We start from the raw sequence: 19,228 nt of genomic DNA, 5'->3' as shown, positions 1-19,228 counted from the left end.
GAGCACCTCCAGTGACATGCTCAGCACTTTCATCTCCCCTGGCTTCACCCAGAAAGAAAAAGCACTTTGCATCTCTCCAGAGCAGGTCCAAAGACTGGCCAGACCCTGGGCCATTTTTTTTTTTCTGAAACTCACCTCTCTCCGCAAGTGAGGGTTGAAATAAAATGGATCCAACACACTTTACTCATGGTCTGACAAAATAATGCCAAATGTCTGTTTGCCAAGTTGCCCCAGTTTTTTCTCATTTCTAATTGTTATGCATTTCTCTACTTGGTTACTTTTAACACAAAAGCCAGTTGCATACAAATGGATGAATTCCAACCCATACAAGTCAGCACAGAGTTCACATGTAGAAAAATTCTCACAGGAAACCCCATCCAAATACAAACACTCTGTTAATGGCCTTCCCTGTCCGGCATGCTCCATACATACCAGTCGGGACAGCAGGATCCATCGTTGGCTTTTCCCAGGTGTTGAGTTGCTCCCAGGTAAATCCATTGGTCCCCAGTGCCACGCTATAACCACAGTTACTGTAGTGTTCATCAAAGGAACAACCACCTGAGGGCAAGAGAGCTGAATAAATATTTCTGTCTATTAATTACTTCTGTCTCATTATGTTATTTCATTTACATCAGTGCTTTTATATAAACTCTGGAAGGAAAAACAAAATGCAAAATGAATGTATGGCACATTAGATTTCTGTATATGCATTAGGATATCCAGGAAAGACTTCTGGATATCAAACACCTACTTTTTTTTTGGGGTGGGGGGGAGGGAATCTTATTTTCTCTCTCTCTGATTGTGCCGCTGTTAGTTAGGGCTATTACCTTAGATTCAGCCTCATGACTTAAGAATTTAAACCGCAGTCTGGCATTTCAGGCATGAGCATATGGATTACTGAACCACAGTAACTGTTCCCTAGCTACAGAGCTTAAAAACCAGATGTTCAGATAGGAGAGAGGAATAGAAATACATATGGCAAATGTTAACCATGGCTTCACTGTGCAAACTCTCAAGCCCTGCCTTCATTTACACTTTTAAACATTCAGTAGTGCAAGGTTAATAGATGATTTCAAGACTACATCTCTCACACTGACTTACCTTTCAACTTTCTAGTGCCATAGGTAAGGATGTGATGAGCCAATTGTTTGACCCAATACCACGAAGTAACAATTTGTATAGTGGGAGCCCATTAAAGTCAACCCTTACCATGGCACAGTATAATACAGGGGTCAGCAACTTTTCAGAAGTGGTGTGCCGAGTCTTCATTTATTCACTCTAATTTAAGGTTTCACGTGCCCGGCATACATTTTAACGTTTTTAAGAAGGTCTCTTTCTCTAAGTTTATAATATATAACTAAACTACTGTTGTATGTAAAGCAAATAAGGTTTTTAAAATGTTTAAGAAGCTTCATTAAAAATTAAATTAAAATGCAGAGCTCCCAGGACCAGTGGCCAGGACCCGGGCAGCGTGAGTGCCACTGAAAATCAGCTTGTGTGCCGCCTTCGGCACACGTGCCATAGGTTGCCTACCCCTGGTATATCCCCTCTTTGCTGCAGCAAGGTATCACCATTGTAAATTTCACATTTTTTACTGTAGCATACTGTGACCTTAACAGCATCCCAGGGCAAGGGACTCACTGTTACCTGGTACTGCATTTCAGCTGGTCCGACCCATTCAATGGATATCCCAATTCACTAATGTCATAACCTGCATCTAGAAGGTGTCATGTAAGATATAAGTAGAAAGCTAACACCATACTGATCACTGATGTTATTGTTAAGGCTACCTTTCAGTCATGGATATTTTTAGTAAAAGTCACGGACAGGCCATAGGCAGTAAACAAAAAATCACAGCCCATGACGCTGTCCATGACTTTTACTAAAAATACCAGTGAATTAAACTTGGCGGGGGAACGAGAGACTGCCCAGGATCCTGGCAGGTGCTGGGGGAGGGTGGCGCAGCTGCTTGGGGAGGATGGCAGTGCATGGCCCGGGACCCCCGCTGCTGCTGGGGGGGCAGGCCAGGACAGTGGCCAACAGGTTCCCTATTTGGCTCCACGCCTCCCCTCCCACCCCAGCAGCAGCAGAGTTTGGGTGTGGGAGGAGCAGGGGGTTGGGGCATCGGACAGGGTGAAGCAGGTTCTGGGCAGCGCTTACTTGCGGGGGCTCCTCAGAAGCAGCGACATCCCCCTTGCTCAGTTGCTAGGTGGAAGTGTGACCAGGTAGCTCTGTGTGCTGCCTCTGCCTGCAGGCTCCGTGGTTCCTGGCCAATGGGAGCTGCAAAGCAAGTGCTCTGGGCAGAGGCAGCGCACAGAGCTGCCTGGCCACACCTGCGGTGGGGTCATGCAGTGGAGATGTGGGGACCTGGGTCCGCCCCAGCAGCAGACAGTGCGCCTGGTGCAGGAATCCAGAATCCTTGACTTCTGTGACCTCTGTGACAAATTCTCAGCCTTAATTATTGCAACACAGATGGAGGAGAAATCCAAAATTACACACATATTCAACCTTATGTTATCAAAGTGTGTCTGCCACACAGGGCTAAAGTTACCTCACCCAAGAGAAAGGAATGTGGTTTCTAGAAGATATTTTGAAGGTACATTAAGAGACAATGGGAATCCAACTTACACAGAAGGTAAATAGGAGTATAAGGCCAACAAGGGGAGGAGATAATCACTCAGCATCATGGCAAGGGGAAGAGATTACAGGAAACAGATCAATTTGCATTTAAACAAACATCAGCAGGGGAATAAACCAGCATGAGGCTTCCTTCACCAGAAGACTCCATTTCATCATCCTCACAGCATGATTAACTTTCCTCTGGGGGGTAACCTTCAGAAGAATCCATTTCAAATTTTGCTTTTGAATAAAAATAATATAAAGTATTGATTTCCAGTTTCTCTATCTTTTATAGAGAATATAGTTTTCTTATCGTATTGTGTCTTTATGCTGTCCTTGATCTCTGCATTCACTTATAAAGCTGTTGGCACATGGCACACTCACAGCTTCAGCAAACTGGCTTCTCTTAACGCTCAGCCCTAGGTGGCAGTGCCAGGAACAGGACCCAGATCTCCAAAACCTCAGCCTGGTGTCATATATACAAGTCCAGCCTTCCTCTTTGAACTGTTCACTTGGATTATTTGCATTCTGTTGTTTGCGGCATGTTATTACTCGTCATTTAAGTCACAAGTATTTCTGTTTCCTGATGGACTGAAACTTTTTAAAAATGAGAGAACAACAAACAGAAAATGGCAAACAAACAACAAGCAAACAGCAGATGATCCAGTGCAAACATTTGGCTGAATGATCATTTATAGTGCAATCTGTAAAATTCTTGGAATTGGCTAACTGTCGTAAATAAATTGGCAGCTGTCTGAACACTTGCAAATAAAAAGACCCCCATGATTAATGGAATGAACTTGTCATGCCTGAACAGAAATAACCTGTGTGGTATTTGACCAGCACTATCCAGCATTGCAAAATGAAATGCTGGGAATGAATTTATGAAGAGGAGGCTTCTAGATGGCCTACAGATCATGATTCACAATAATCACTTACCATTCTGAAAATAATCACTTAGAGTTTAATTAGCATGTATTCTATTTAGGTAAAAAGCGTATTCATTCCTTAGATTTCTGCGAACAAATAGGCAATTTATACCTACAAGAAGGACTCCACATTCAACAGAATATTATCTTTCCACTCATCAAGGTTCTCTCTCTAGGAATGCTACATCTGTTCTGGTTAATTACAGCAATTCCCAGATCTCCCTCAATTGAGCTTCTTCTCTTTCTATATACCAGAAGAGCTGGACAGTCATTGTACAAATCAACCAACCATTCTCCCACTGAAAAGGTAACAAGAGAATATGAAAACGTGAACTCTTCAACAAGAAAGAATAATGGAGAGAATAGCTTAGATGTAGCTACAAAATTAACTATTTAATGACGAGTAAACAAAGAGCCATATTTCCCATCTTCATAGAGGTATGCAAGAGGAAAGAATTTGAATGTTAGGAAAGGCTACAGTTGTGCAGCGTCTTCCTGATATGTACACCTGACAGCTGTCAACTACAGAAGGGTCAAGCAGAGGCCAGCTCTGATGAGGTCCTGATGGAGAATTCCCACCTTATTAGAGAATCACTATTTTGTCCCAAAAAAAGCAGCAAAGAGTCCTGTGGCACCTTATAGACTAACAGACGTATTGGAGCATGAGCTTTATTTTATCCCAGTTACATTGCTCCCATGCACATCCCCTTCTCGGAACCCACGCCTTACTTGGCCTGCCAAATATGCGTCAGCAATGAATCCATTAGAAAGTCCCAGGGACTGTAGGTCTTACCCATAGTAACATTGACTCCGCACTGCTTTGGCTTTCTCTGCCACACAGGCAAGCAAGGCTGGCTCTGTTGCTATGCTGACACTAGTCTTCCAGTCAGCTGTGCTCCTTTGACATCTCTGTAGTTCAGAGGATGTAGAGTAACCCAGTGCTATTCAGAACCATATTAAACTTGTTCTGCAAGACAACCCGCCAGTTGTACCCTACTTTGCCTGGGAGAATTAGTTACATAGAGATGTTCCCTGACTCCTTCCTTCCTTGATTTTTCCTTCCTAAGCATAGTACTTTGCACTTGTCTTTCCTGAATTTCATCTTGTTGATCCTGATGACAGACAATAATGAGCATCAACACATTATTGTGTATTAAAGAACCAAAGTATTTTAAGGGGTAACATGTTTTGTAATTTAAAAAAAAAAAATCTACAAAACCTAATATGAACCAATTACTTTTTTCTGATGGGGGAAGGGGAGGAATTAGAACTTTCCTATAGCATAGGGCACCTCAAACACAGCAGCACTGTGCTAGCAAAAGAGGAGCACAAGGAGAAACTTACTGGTCTCATTTCACTGCCCAAGCTGATTGAAATCTTAAAATAGCAATGGTGTTGCTAGACAGTTATTTCAATATTGCCTAGTTCCCTCAATCAGCATAGACTCTATTTTATCAGGTGCTGTACAAATACATACATCCAAAAAAAAAAAAAAAATGACAGTTGCTGCCCCCAAATCCAAAAAGACAGCATGTAGACAAGGCAAATGAGAAAGCTGAGGGAGGGAGCATGGGAGAAGGTGCAAAATACGATGTGTGCAAGTTTTACTCAACAGGAGCAATAGTTCCAATTTGCTTAACTGCCTTGTCATGATCAGATTGTATCTGACTCTGTGCATTGTGGAAGAGGTGAACTTTGAGGAGGAACTCCAAGGAGAATAAGGTGATGACTTCTCAGAAATTAACTAGGAACTTTTCTACTCATAAACAGCAATGTGAGAGGACGTTTGAAAGTGCTAGTTGGATAGGTAAGGGTGATAAGACATTTGTGTTTGAAAAGGCAGATGCTCCTGCAGGGATCTGAAAAGATGGGATAACACAGTCAAAGCAATGAGCGAGGAAGATTAATTTAGCAGTAGAAGCATCTTGAATGGACTTCATGGGGTGAATTTCCAGGCAACGAGGCCAGAGGAGACATTACAGTAATCAATGTGCAAGATCAGGGCTTGGACTAGAGATTGGCAGTATGGGTAGAGAAGAAAGATTGGATCTTGGAGATCTTCCACAGGAAGAAATGGCAAGACAGAGACAACCTGTATGTACGGATCAAAAGAGGGTAAGGTCAAAAATGGAGCAAAGACTGTGGATCTGAGTGACAGATGTTGGTGGGGTCCAGTATGTTAGAGAAGAGAGAGCAGAGGGCTATTGGGCAAAAGATCACTAGGTTCCACTTTGATCATTTACGTTTAAATTTCAGTTCGTGACTGAACATCCAAGAGGAGTCAGAAAAACAGACTGTAGTTTTGGTTTGGAAGGAGGAAGACAGATTTCAGGTAAAAAAAGAAGCTTTGTGAATGATCAGCATAAACTTGATAGAACTGTTTCTGTGACTAAACTGCTCAGATATGGCTTGTAAAGGGAGACGAGGAGGAAAACAAGGACAGAGCCTTCTGGTACTCCCACTGAACCAAAGGGAGGAAAGAAGAATCCATTGAATGAAAGGGATGAAGGAGCAATCCCGCAGCCAGACAATGAGGACAGGAGTGCTAAAATGTTGGGACTAGTCACTATAGAACACTGCAGTATTTAATAGTTGTGGCAGTTCTAGTTTAGATCTGCAAGTTAGAGGGAGGGCTTCCTTTTTTGAAAGAGAGAATTCTGTGTGTGGCACTACATTGCAACTCAAGTCTCTGAACCATGACTGGAAAGTGGCATGATGCTTATTGCAGCTCAGTAATTCCAGATTCAATATGTTCTTTACAAGTACAAATGTCTCTCTCTAACTACCAGCCCTGCACATTCAACCTGAGATTGGAATCTAGCTGGCTTTCACTTCCCATGCAATCACTTGAAATAAAAATTCCACACGCTAAATGATATCCTCAGGTATGCCAATACAACCTTAGAACATTCAACTTATGCCCCCCGTGACAGCTCTGTAACTGCATTGCCTTTGACAAAACAGTCCAGCTCAGGCTCTCTTACTGGTGTTGACTTTATAGCCTCAAAAATCAGTAAACTTACTTTTGGTAACTACAGCGGTGGATATTACAGACAGGCAGGGGCTACTCTAGACATTTCGCCACCCCAAGCATGGTGGCATGCCGCGGGGGGTGCTCTGTCACTCGCCGGTCCCACGGCTCCAGTGGACCTCCCGCAGGTGTGTCTGCGGAGGGTCCGCTGGTCACGCGGCTCCACCGAACCCGCGGGACCAGCGGAGCCTCCGCAGGCACACCTGCGGGAGGTCCACCGGAGCTCTGCCTGCCACCCTCCCAGCGACCGGCAGAATACCCCCAGTGGCATGCTGCCCCAAGCACACGCTTGGCATGCTGGGGCCTGGAGTCGCCCCTGCAGACAGGAAGCAGCTCTGAATAAGAATTTCCATGTGGTCAATCCTCAATCCTTGGAATAGAATCAGACCCTCAAAATACCTGTTCTAAAGGAAAAGACCTCTTGGGTGGGGGGGAAAAGAGGGAGGCTTGGAATAATGTACTGGGAGAGTGGAGGCAGGGTGGCCTAGTGGACAGAACACTGGACTGGGATCTATTCCTGGCTTGGTTTGCTGGGTGACTGTGGGTGAGTCACTTCCTATCTCTGCTTCAGTTTTCCCATCTGTAAAATGGAGATAATGATGCCTAATTCCTTTGTTAAAACACTTTGAGTTTACTGGTGAAAAGTGCTATATAAAAGCATTTTTTTATTCTTATTATTTTGTGAGGTTTTGTATACTTCCCCAATAGATTAAAGTGGTCTTGAATATGTGTGCATAAGCAAAAGAAATAAACCTATTATACAAGCGGCAGAGAGTTCTGTGGCACCTTATAGACTAACAAATATATTGGAGCATGAGCTTTCATGGGTGAATAGCCACTTCGTTAGATGCAGGATTATAGAGTATGTTTTCATGATTTAAAATAATAGAGAATAAGATGATTTTTTAAAAAATCATGTTAGATGAGCATGACAGACATAGTGCTGACCTGAGTGGTTCTTGGAGTCGCCAGAATATATACACCAACCCACTATCTGCAGGTTAAATCCTCTGGCAACAAACCCCCCCTGCTGGTGGGTTTCAGCATTATACCACAGAAAGAATAATATGCTTGGATTTCCTAGAGAAAAGGTGAGGGGAAGGGAAGGGTAACAATCTCTGCCCAGATTAGGACTCTTCCATGGAAATGCAGGCTGCAGACCAATTTCAGCCCTGATTTATACAGGTGCCAGTGGGAGTTCTGAACACAGCACTTCTGAAAACCAGGCCATTTGTGTAAGCATCTAAACATGGACTTCAGCTAGCCACATCTAAATACATTGGTCTGTAAGGCCACATACAGGCATGATCCCTCTATAGATACACTTCAGTGAAGGTTGACAGTGTAAGTAGCTCAGAGGTGAAACAGAGCATCTCCCTAACAGCCACAGTGAAATTAATCACACAAGTGAAAAGCTGAAGTGGAGAATATTAGATTCACCACACAGAGAGGAATTTGGAAAGTCAGAATTACCCAAGTTAGAATTTAACTATGACACAGGGCTAAACCCCACAAAGTAATTTCACAAAAGGTGTAAATATCCACATGCAGACAGAAAACTCATGCCAAGTGTTAAAAATGGTGAGGCTTTCAGGAAGAGCAATGGCAGCTTTCGGTTCTACCTGTCCCTTCTTCCAATCAGCTAAAAAGTAACACTGGAGGTTGTGGCTCAAAAGTGGGACAGGGGAAAAGGAAACTGAGATGATTTCAACTTGGCTAGATGCAACATGCGCAATGAGTGACCACTTGCTAGCAAAAATAGAAACCTAAACAAGCAATGAAACAGCCTTCCTGATTCCAAAGGGGTCCTATTGAAGCAAATAATGGCACACACAGGAAGGCTAAAATAACCCCTTGTTTTACACTGCAGGCTTGTAACAGTGCCACTGCTCATCTGAGTGATGCTAATTAATTTTGAGCAGACCTATCATCAGTTACTGAGTCTTGCCCCCGGATTAAATGTAAACCAGCCTTGCATAAATTGAATGCTTTCTTTGAATATATAATTGAATTTGCAGAAGTGTGTGCCAGGGGGGTGTTTAAATAAGTGCACAAATACGATAAAAAGGACTTCACGCCATTATATCTAATTCACTAAGCAAAAATAATGGCAGGGCACATTTCAATTAGCGTTTGATTTATTTCTTTTAACAAATCCAATTAGTGGAATGTTTTATAAAGTCATCCAATGTCAGTCATGGACTCGCCAGATAGAAACAATACATTTAAAAGGGATTTAAAAAAACAAGGGGAAGGCTCATTGGATCTACAGTGTATCTTAATGCACACAGGAACAACATGGGATCAGGCATCACTTGATCAAGCATTTGCATCATTCCCAGCGGAGGGAAAGAAAAGAAAGAAAGAAAGAAAGAAAGTGTCAGCAGTCTCATTGTTCCTACTTCAGGTCTTTCCTCTTGGGGATAAACACTTATTTACTTTATTTTTTCCGCTTTTTAACAAATATTAAGAGCACATGAATGCACAGAGCAGATCTAAAAGTGAAAAATTTACCCAGAGTACAAGTTGTTAAGCTTTCCCTAGAGAAAATGGGATTTTTGCTCTTCACAGCTTTGCAAGCGCACAGAGGATGAGGATAGAGGAAGGGGCGAATCCTGTAGCAGGGAGGTACTGCTGATGTACAATAGGACTTTTAGAACAAAAATAGGATTGTTCTCTTTGACCATTAATTCTTGTCTCCTCCCAACATGTTCATCTTCACAGAGCCAGAGGAGATGTACTTGGGCTATTAGAGCAATAACGTCTATTGGAAGAGATTTTTAATATACACAAATTTATTCCATGACTCACTTCAGGAGCTTTAGACAACTTATGTTTGATACAGCATCCTTCATGCAACATAGACAGCCACAGAGCGGTAGAATAAAGAAGAGGCTTTAAAGAGTTGAATTTGAAACTATGCATACAGTGTTTGACCTAAGTCACTTAGAGCATATACTGGACAAATCCCTGCAGGAGAGCCCAGTGTATCCTCCTCTAGGAAGAGTAATTAATCCTGCATATGCATTCTAGGGTACTCCAAAAAGAGATGGACCTGAACTAGAAACCTACATCTGAACATACTTAAAGTTTGGGCATGTTCAGAATGTCGATCTGACTTGCATCTCCAGTTCTCCAAAAAAGTGTTCTCTCTGGGAATATCTTTCTTGAGCACAGATGACTTACCATATCCAGAAAGGGGGATGGATTCCACCAGGGATGGGAAAATTGACCTTATTGTCCTCTCCTGCCATTCAGAGAGAAGAAGAAAACCAGAGTGTACCTATGACTGCTGGCGTCAGAATGAATTTTTATTTTCCCCTTTGACACCACTGTACAGAGTCAGACCAATAGGGTAAGTGCTGGATGCAAAACCCATTGAAGTCAATAGAAAGATTTCCACGGAATTTTAAAGGGTTTGGTTCAGGCCCCAAGTGTGTTATAGGGCAGGAGCAGGCATTCATCTCATTCTAAAAAGTCACATAACGGCCACTGCAAGGGCAAAATATGAGATTTGATGGACCTGTGACCCAAGTCAGAGAGGAAATTTTATGTTTCTGCAAACAGTGCTAGGATTTTAAAATAGACTGGCGACTCATTCTTGCATAATTCTACTTGTTTACTCATCACAGCTAATGGACTTTTTTTTGGCAGGTAAATAAAGTATTGTTAGTAAGTACACTACTGAGCTGATGCCGAAAGGAAGTCTTCATTTCTTGAAGAGTAACGTCACAAGGAGAACAAAAGTCAGCAATAGCTGGATTCAAAGTACCATCAGTCACAGCTTAAAACAAACAGCAAGGCTTTTAAGGGAAGAGGTTTAAAGAAATTAATGAGCAACTATCTGAGAATGAGGTGTGCGGAGTTCTGTAGAGATGGAACAGGAACATTTTGTTTTAGTGAAACACTTTCTCTTGCCTCCTATTTTGAAGGTCATAAGGAGGAGTGAGTGGGAGTTTTCCCTCAAAAACAAAAATTTCAAAACAAAAGTTTCAATAGAGGCAGGGTCAAGGCAGGGACAAGGAAGGTCTGCCGACTTCCTGGAGAGGATAACAGGCATCTTACCGACAAGCTAGAGAAGCAGCAGCCATTTATAGTAGCAGTGATTTCCCTAAAATCAAAAGTTTTATAAGGGGAATTTGACTCAAGAGCTATCAAATGGGAGAACAATCTAGATAGCAGTAGGTTAATATTAAGGCCATTAATGGCAGTTTTGTTTTTAAATTTATTTTAAATTGGCACTAGAAAAATACCTTAAGTAAAAGCATGTCATGTTTTTGTATGGTATCAAAGCACCTTCAGGAAACCATGTATTTTATGCAGCAATTTATGAAAAAAAAAAATTTCCAAAGACAATGCAAACTTCCAAAGGTTGGTTCAAAATGGTTCTAACTTGTTTTTGCTGTTGCTGGGCCAGTTCATACAGGTTTAGGCTCAGTTCTTGATGATCATGATACTCCAGTGAATACACTAAGCACCTAAGGAAGGGGGGGAAGGGGTGGTTATTCTCAAATAGTGCTCTAAATACAGAATTGACGTGTTCTATCCAGCCCTCCTCAGCTTGACACCAGGGGCTGGGATTTTCAAGGGGACCTAAAGCAGTTAGATATCCAATTCCCAGTGAGACATAGTGAGAGCTGGGCACTTAACCGCCCTTAACCTGTTCTGAAAATTCCAGACATAACTATTCAGGAAGCACATGGGCTGCAGGTGGGCTGCAAAAAGCACTCAGATGAGAGTCTGTTCAGATGTGTGGACATGCCTAGTTCACTGGCATGCTCACAGGCTTAACATAGATATCAGCAATCAGTTCCCTAGTAGTAACCAGATATCTATTCTTATATCCTCTGATGTACTTTGAACTCTGTTTCAAGATCTGTCTATTTAAGTCCTGTAGGTATCTAGCTGGTTTTCTGGCCACATTAATGACTCATTTTAGGCTAAGTATACTGAAGCTTTGGGTGGGTTATTTGGGCTTGGCAAATTAAGCATTGCTGGAGTCTCCAATCTCTCTGCATTTGGTGATCTCAACAATTCTGGAGTTCACAATCGTCCCAAACAAACAAATACCTGTTGCCTCCCTCACTACTTGTTCCTTGATGAATTTAGCAGTCACTTGTTTCTCCAGGTATCCAGTACACTGTGATGTTTGAAGTAAATCTCAATGGTTTCTCCAGTACCCTTGACCATCCACTTATGATTAAGTCTGATCATGTCTCTTCTTTGGCGATGATGACTCTTGCTGGCTCCTGGCTGTGATCACCAGTTCTCAGGGGGACTGGTTGCTCAGCTGTCAGTCTGGTCACAGTTTGCCTGTCTGCCTTAGTAAAATTTGTTTCGTTTGCCTCTCTTTCATTTGTTTTTTTTTTTTTAAGCCAGATATTGAGTGTAGGCTTGTGTGACTGAGGGAGTGTAAGAAGTAAAACTCTTCAACTGTCCAGAGTCAGTGGTGAGACAGTTCTCTTGATGTGTTTCTAGAACTACCACCAGGCTAGATATATATTTTTATTGTCACACAGTTAGCTTAATTTAATAGGTTTTTTTGTTGTTGTTCTTCTGACAGCAAAAACTCTTTTGGCCATCATATTGCTCAGACTATTTTGATGAGGAAATTATGTGCTCAAACTCATACCACAGGTATTGGCATATTCATGACATTCCACACTTACAAACAAGGGTTTGATGTCAACAATCAGAAATCTGGTCTTCCATGCCCAGCAATTTGCTATGGGTCATAATCACCCATTTATTGCATGGTTTATTAATAGGAAACCATACATAACTTAGGTTGAATTTTTCAGAAGGGAACTAGGGGACTTCAGTTTGTTTACCTGCCACGTTGGTAGGTTCGGGCTGATTGCGGTTCCAGCTGGCCGTGGTTCACCGTCCCATGCCAATGTGGATGGCGGGAAGCCGCAGCCAGCACATCCCTTGGCCCGCACTGCTTCCCGCCACCCCCATTGGCCTGAGACAGCGAACTGCGGCCAGTGGGAGCCGTGATTGGCCGAACCTGCCAACACGGCAGGTAAACAAACCAGCCCAGCCTGCCAGGGTGCTTACCCTGGCGAGCCATGTGCCAGAGGTTGCCAACCCCTGACCTAGTGAATGATGCATCTACTGATATGGTGCCTGGCTTAGTTAAATCTTATTTTAAAACTAGTGTATTGTCAAACAATGTTTGACCTGCTCAAATGCTTGTTTTTTGTCTTCCCAGTGACAGGCAAGGTCCTATTCCAGCAGTTCCCTTGAGAGCTTATTGATCACAGATTTGGAATGGATTTTGCCAAAATGTTGATCGTCCTCAAATTTATGTAGATCCACTTTATAGCTATTATTGTTATATTTGAACAAGCAATTAAGCTATGCTCCGTTTATGTCTAGTTAGACCAATTTTTAATTCTTCAATTCACTGTTAGGAGTCTCACTCTCTTTCTTTGCAAAGCTTCCCTAGGTCTTTCATTGTATTCTTTGAGAGTCGTAGTCCAAACTGAGTCATCATCCATTACAACTTCAGTACCCAGTAATCCATCAGGAATCTATCAAATTACTTTCACACACCTCAGGAGCATAATACTAAATGTCATTTGTTTAAATGTATAATGTCCAAGTGACAAACTTAGAGCACGACTCATCTTACTTCACTTGCCAGAATGCACGTCCTGCTTCTAATACTAAGAATATCTTTGCTTCTGACAGCTTAGCTGTCACTATCTTAGTAGTTCAATGGAAACATCTTATTGCTTTATCTAAATGTAGGGATTTATGCACATCCATATAATCCAGTGGTAGGATTACTGAAAAGGTAGAACCTATCTTTCCATATTAAGTTCAGTTTTCGTTTTAACTATTAAAGAAAATGGAATTTTGTTGGTAGATGGACAACTAAAGTTACTGACTTGTTCATCCCAATCTGGTGGCCTCCATCCAGGCATCCTGGGTCTTGGAAAACATCCGAGAATTCTCCTAACAGTCTCCATTTGATTCTGTAACATTTTACAGCTAGCAAACATGTTCTCTAAAAGAGGTGGCACTTCTGCATTTACTAAATGGATAGTCAAATAATAGCGGTTTTAAAAAACTTTACACCAGTTGCTTACTACTATTCTTATGGCCTAGCTATGAGAATAACTCTTGTTTTCCTTACATTTCTGTATCCTTTCCTTAGCTATAATATTACTGTGTATACTTTTCTTGGAATAATGCTGGACTGTGCTCCAGTATCCACTTTATAGTTTTTCTGTTTAAATGGAGTTACTGTCACGGAGTGTGGGGGAGTCCGGCCCTGCACCCCTCTTCCTGGACCCCACAGTGACTTTTAGCCAGCCAGTAAAACAGAAGGTTTATTGGACAACAGGAATGCAGGTTACAGCAGAGCTTGCAGGCACAGTCAGGACCCCTCCATCAAGTCCTTCTGGGCTTTCAGGGTGCTTGGATCCCAGTTTAGGATACCCTGAATTCCGCCCACACAGCCCCAAAACCAAACTGACCTGCCCCTCCTCCCGCCGGCCAATTCCTTTGTCCCTTCCTCAGCAAAGGTCCTCACCCCCTCCCCCCTGCCTGGCTCAGGTTACAGGCTTAAAGATCCTGTCCCTCACCTAAAGACATCCCCTGCTCTCCCATTCCCCACACAGACAGCCCCTACTCCATCACAGTTACCAATTAATGTTTGACTGTATTGGTCTAACCAAAGCAGTTTGCTGCACAGTCACTGTACCTACAAGATCTGCACCCAAGCTTTGCTGTTCTCTGAACATGTGAAAACTTTTGGGTTTGACTGTGCAACATACCCTAGAAAGGATTATTTTACCACATTACACTTGTGATGTTTTCAACCAAATGCAGAAGGACTTTTTGACAGCATCTGGTGCACAGGGATCTTTGCTAATATTTCCTATGGTAATTCTTCATTTTCACTTTATGTAATGATGCTACATGAACTAGCTGCCCATTCTGCACTGTCATTTAAATCCCAAGTATAATTCTTGCTAATTTCCTTGAGTTGGGCTGCTGTTAAACCAACTTCCCACAGCTATATTTATCTCTCTGAGGTTTCTATACATTATATTTATTTTAGTTAGGAGCAACAAAATTACCTGGTTGAACTTTAAGCAAGACGCCCTGGTGTTGATTTATTCATATTGCCCTTGATCATGAATAAAATAAATTCTCTCATAAAGGAACACTTTCAATGATTCCAAAACATATGCATCAACCTGTAACATCTCTCTCCTCTTTCTTCTCACCTTTAAAAAGCAGTATTCTTGCAATGCAGCCAGGGCTGCCACATGGAAAACAGTCTTTCTTGTATTAGTCATGCTTTACCATGGGGGCTTCAGAGAAGAGCATGCAGTTGATTAAAATGGGGGCATTTCCAGGAGGCTTTTCTGGAAATCCAGTAGACATGACAGAAACAAGTTCTCCTCTTTTGAGGTCTGATCTTCTGACATGAAAGCTCCACAAAGGATCTAGTTAGGTTTCTTAGCAGAGAAGCACAGTGCTTTGTGGCTCTCTCAGAAGTGCACAGCATGGGCTTAACTCTGCTCCCATTAATGTCAATACGAGCAGGGTTAGTCCAATGTGGTGAGGCCTTTAGAAAAAGCCACCCATTTATTTCAGGAGGTTTCCACTAAGCCTTTGTCTGCTCAGATTTTTGGAAACCTCTAGATTACACTGAGCATTCCCTGAAGTTTAAACAACGATATTAGCATAGTTAAATCCATACTAACGTGGCTGTTCCCCATGCTAGCAATACAATTCTGTACTTTGCTCACAAAAAGATCCAGAGGTTTGCAGAAGGGAAGTAAAAATGTAAGATCCTTGATGATCCTTGTCACCTGCTCCTACTGGAGAGCCCCGATACAGGTCCACACCCTTAGATGTGCCTCACCCTGGGGACACAGGAACATCTAAGGGTGTGGGCCTGTCTCGGGGCTCTCCAGTAGGCAATAGATGGAGCCACTGTTGGGCCTGTCTGGACATGCTGTGTAGATGCATGTCACAGGGTGCATGAATAGCCTAGCATATAGAAGGGAATGTTAAGAGCTTCTCTGTTGGTGGAGTGGAGACAGACTGCAAACAGGAAAAAAGATTTATCTGCCTGCAACTGGTCTGTCTTGCCGGACCACCCAGCAGAGAGTGAAAAGGGAGTGAGTTTATTTACTTGCTGTACTGTAGCACATAATTTGGATTCTCTTGTGGTTTTCAATGAAAGGTTAAAATCCACCTAGTCTCTCTTGAACTTGACTGAATTGCTCTGGGTGAATGGCAGATCGCAACACAGCCAATAACTCAGCCACACTTAGCTTGCCATCCTAATGCCTTAAATTCTTCCTGCTGAAGACTTCCATGCCACAAATTGAAATCCACTGAATAATATTGAGGGTTTAAAAATAAATAAATTCAGAAGAGCAGGTGTCATTAGGGCTCCAGCACTGTACAAGTCTCAGACTGAGTTTTAGCTGTAGTAATGCAAATATCAAATATTAGCTATGTACTAGTCGAATGTCTGAAGCTTGTTTAAAAATATAACCAGCATCCGTCGTTGAATATCAACAATGTGATTTTCTTAGTCAATTAGTTTTTAATAACACACACTGAGTTGCAATGTTTATTGTATCTTGTTCAATTTAATAAAGTGGTTATTGCAAGTTAATCCTAGTGGGTGGCTGTATAAAAAATATTTATTGAAGTTTAACAACTGTTATAGCTATAGGTTTGTACATTTATTTATTACAGGGTTGTTAAGCCTCTGTAAATATTCCTGTACTCATTGCTGGTACTTATCTAACATTTGCTATTGAATTTACATTAAGTACAGCCTGAAGGGTATTTAAAGACATATTTTTAAGTGTTCTCAAGTAAGCTAGGATCTTTATTCAATGTACAAAGAACAAGTCAACCCTGAAAGGATTTTGGTTTACCAGCTGTTTTGTTTTCAGGGACTCTGGGCATGCATTGGCTAATTTGGACTGGCAGCAGGTCAAGGGCCAGGCTCTGCAGCAAATGCTGCAAAGCTTAAGGGAGTTAGAATGCCACCTGGTCACAGCAGGTCAGACAGTGAGGGACCAAAAAGGAGCTAGAGACAAGCTCTGTTATCTTGGCATCCTGATTTGTTTAGCTCATTTGTTTAATCATATTTTCATTATTTGTGCCTCCCCCCTTCCCATAACATCCATTTGTATGGCACTACCCAGAATGCTTTTTGGGGATCACAGCAGAAGTATGGTGAGCTGAGAGCCCGGGTCTCTTCTGCAGCATGGCATGAACATGGGAACGATGGAAAGTTCTGCTCACTTTTGGCCTCCAGACTTGTGTGTTGTGGATGTTTGTAAATTCTCCGGGGAAAGTAGCAAAACAAACAAACTACAATATGTTCCAAGAGCAAACAAATAGATCCTAATCTAACAGTAGATATGAACTCTTCAAAATACAGCGAGCTTCTTTCCTGTCGAACAAAACTTCCCTGGTTGTGATATGCAAGTGAGCTCAGATAGGCAATAGAGAGTGTTTAAGTACAACCAACCATGGAGCTCCCACTAAAATGTTTGATCCATGGCACATGTTCAGAAGAGACCTGGATGCTAATTTATCCTAAACTTTATATTAAAGCATGGCAGCGGCTGAGAGAAAAAGAAAAGGGAAAAAAGCATACTATAACATTAAGAAAAATTCGATTACCTCTATAGTGACATCTCAAAATTTGCAATGGGAAGAAAAAAAATCCAGTAACTGTAGAGGAAACATTTATATACCTCTACCCTGATATAATGCTGTCCTCAGGAGCCAAAAAATCTTATCACATTATAGGTGAAACCTTGTTATATAAAACTTGCTTTGATCCACCGGAATGCACAGCCCTGCCCCCCCCCAGAGCGCTGCTTTACCGCATTATATCTGAATTCATGTTATATCGGGTTGTGTTATATCGGGGCGAAGGTGTATTGTCAATGGACAGAGCAAGATGCAACAATTTACACCTCTGCCCAGTTTCCTGACACATACTCAAACCCAGATAGTCTTGATCATGCTTCCTCAGTTCCCCTCTGTTCCTTCTATCCATCCATTTGAAATGCCCTCAGCTGGCTATGGCCAGTGACAATCACAGGAAATTTACAATCATGACCATCAGGCTAATTCCAGTCGTTTCACAGCTGCAATCTTGCTGTTCAGTTCATTAAGGAGTTTGAGGATGTTTGCCTTCATCCATTTATGCTGACAAGAAGCAACCATCAATTGGTGTGTTTTGCACAACTCAACACTGTCTGCTCAGGTCTTTAATTTACAGTAAGTCATTCACATTTTTAAATCTATTTGCTTATTTACAATGCATGTTCAGCTTAGACTTGACTTAGAAACTGATCATGACAGTTCTGTCCATGCTGCATGTGTATTACAATACACACTGGGTAGCAAAATATATAGCTGAGCTTGCAAAAAGTTTCCCATTTGAAGTTCCCTGCTTTAGGGCCTCAAATTTCTAATGCTAAATTTCAGTCCAAAAAGTGACTTTTGAAGGAAGATTTTAGGATTCTACAATTTTTAATACATTTTCTGATCACCATTTTTAATCCTAGTTTAAAATGTCAACTTTGAAACTTTGCATGTAAATTATCCATACTGGAAGAATTAGATCCTCAAAAGGTACTGAGGCTCTTAACTTTCATTGAAATCCACAGACCTAACTGAAATTCATGGAAGTTGGGAGCCTCAATACCTTTGAGGAGCTAGGCCTCAGGGCTTGTCTTCACTACAGGCTAAATCGGTGCTGCTGCAATCAATCCAGCAGCATTAGTGGGTCTGGTGAAGATGCAATAAGTCAATGAGATAGCACTCTCCCGTTGACTTCAGTACTCCACCTCAACAAGAGGCAGAAGCTATGTTGACACGACTGCATCTCCCACCGACATTACGTGGTGTCTAAACTGCACTAAGTCAACATAAACTACATTGACTTTAGCTATGTAAGTTGCGTAACTTAGTTGCGTAACTTACATTCGCTTAGCCCTCTAGTGTAGACAAGGTATTAGTGTCTGTGGTAGGTCTGAAGGGAAATGGGGGAAGAATCTAAAAGCTAAATGACTGAAATACCACATCCAAGAATGCTGAATGGCAAAACGTTAGTGAGGAAACCCCACTCTTTTTAGGATTTCATTTGAGGGGTGGGAGACGTGAGCATTCTCTTATCTGATACCAAAGAGATGAGCATGGTACACCTGACGATATTAGAGTCCTTTAGGATTATATTAAGATTAGATAGATAGGATAACTGAACAGAAACCTGAAGTTCAGGTCCCAGTTGGGTTAAAATTTTAATTTAATTGCATGTGGAAACACTCATCTGTGACAAGAATTCATATTTCTCAGAACTGTGAATAAGATGAACGTGGACCAAGGAAAGGCTATACTTAACTGGGAATTCTGATCTTGTTAGCATAAGAAATAAAGAGAATAAACACAGAGATCTGGAAAACTGTAAGGGAGTTATACTTTGTTAAGTTTAGTCCGGAGACAGCTATGCAGCCCGGGTTTTGCTTCAATGGTACATTTTTCCTTTCCATTTCAGTTTCTCAGGATAGGGAAGAGAAAGGAAAATATATGCAGACAGCAACTCAGCTGTACGCAAATGCAAGAAAAGTATCCACATTGATTT

At 41.8% G+C, this 19,228-nt stretch overlaps 1 protein-coding gene across 5 annotated transcripts in view; it reads right to left on the bottom strand.

The window, feature by feature from the left end:
• Positions 1–19,228, bottom strand: part of PTPRT (protein tyrosine phosphatase receptor type T) — a 715,857-nt gene that overhangs the window by 542,548 nt on the left and 154,081 nt on the right. For all 5 annotated transcript variants that reach the window (XM_075072298.1, XM_075072299.1, XM_075072301.1 and 2 more), the window contains exon 2: positions 433–558. In XM_075072298.1, the coding sequence (XP_074928399.1) occupies positions 433–558 (126 nt within the window). The remainder of the gene's footprint in view (positions 1–432; positions 559–19,228) is intronic.

Source organism: Chelonoidis abingdonii, chromosome 14, assembly GCF_003597395.2.
Source record: "Chelonoidis abingdonii isolate Lonesome George chromosome 14, CheloAbing_2.0, whole genome shotgun sequence".
Classification (NCBI taxonomy): Eukaryota; Metazoa; Chordata; order Testudines; family Testudinidae; genus Chelonoidis; species Chelonoidis abingdonii.
Note: the sequence above shows the minus strand (reverse complement) of the source record. Positions and strands in the feature narration are given on the sequence as shown.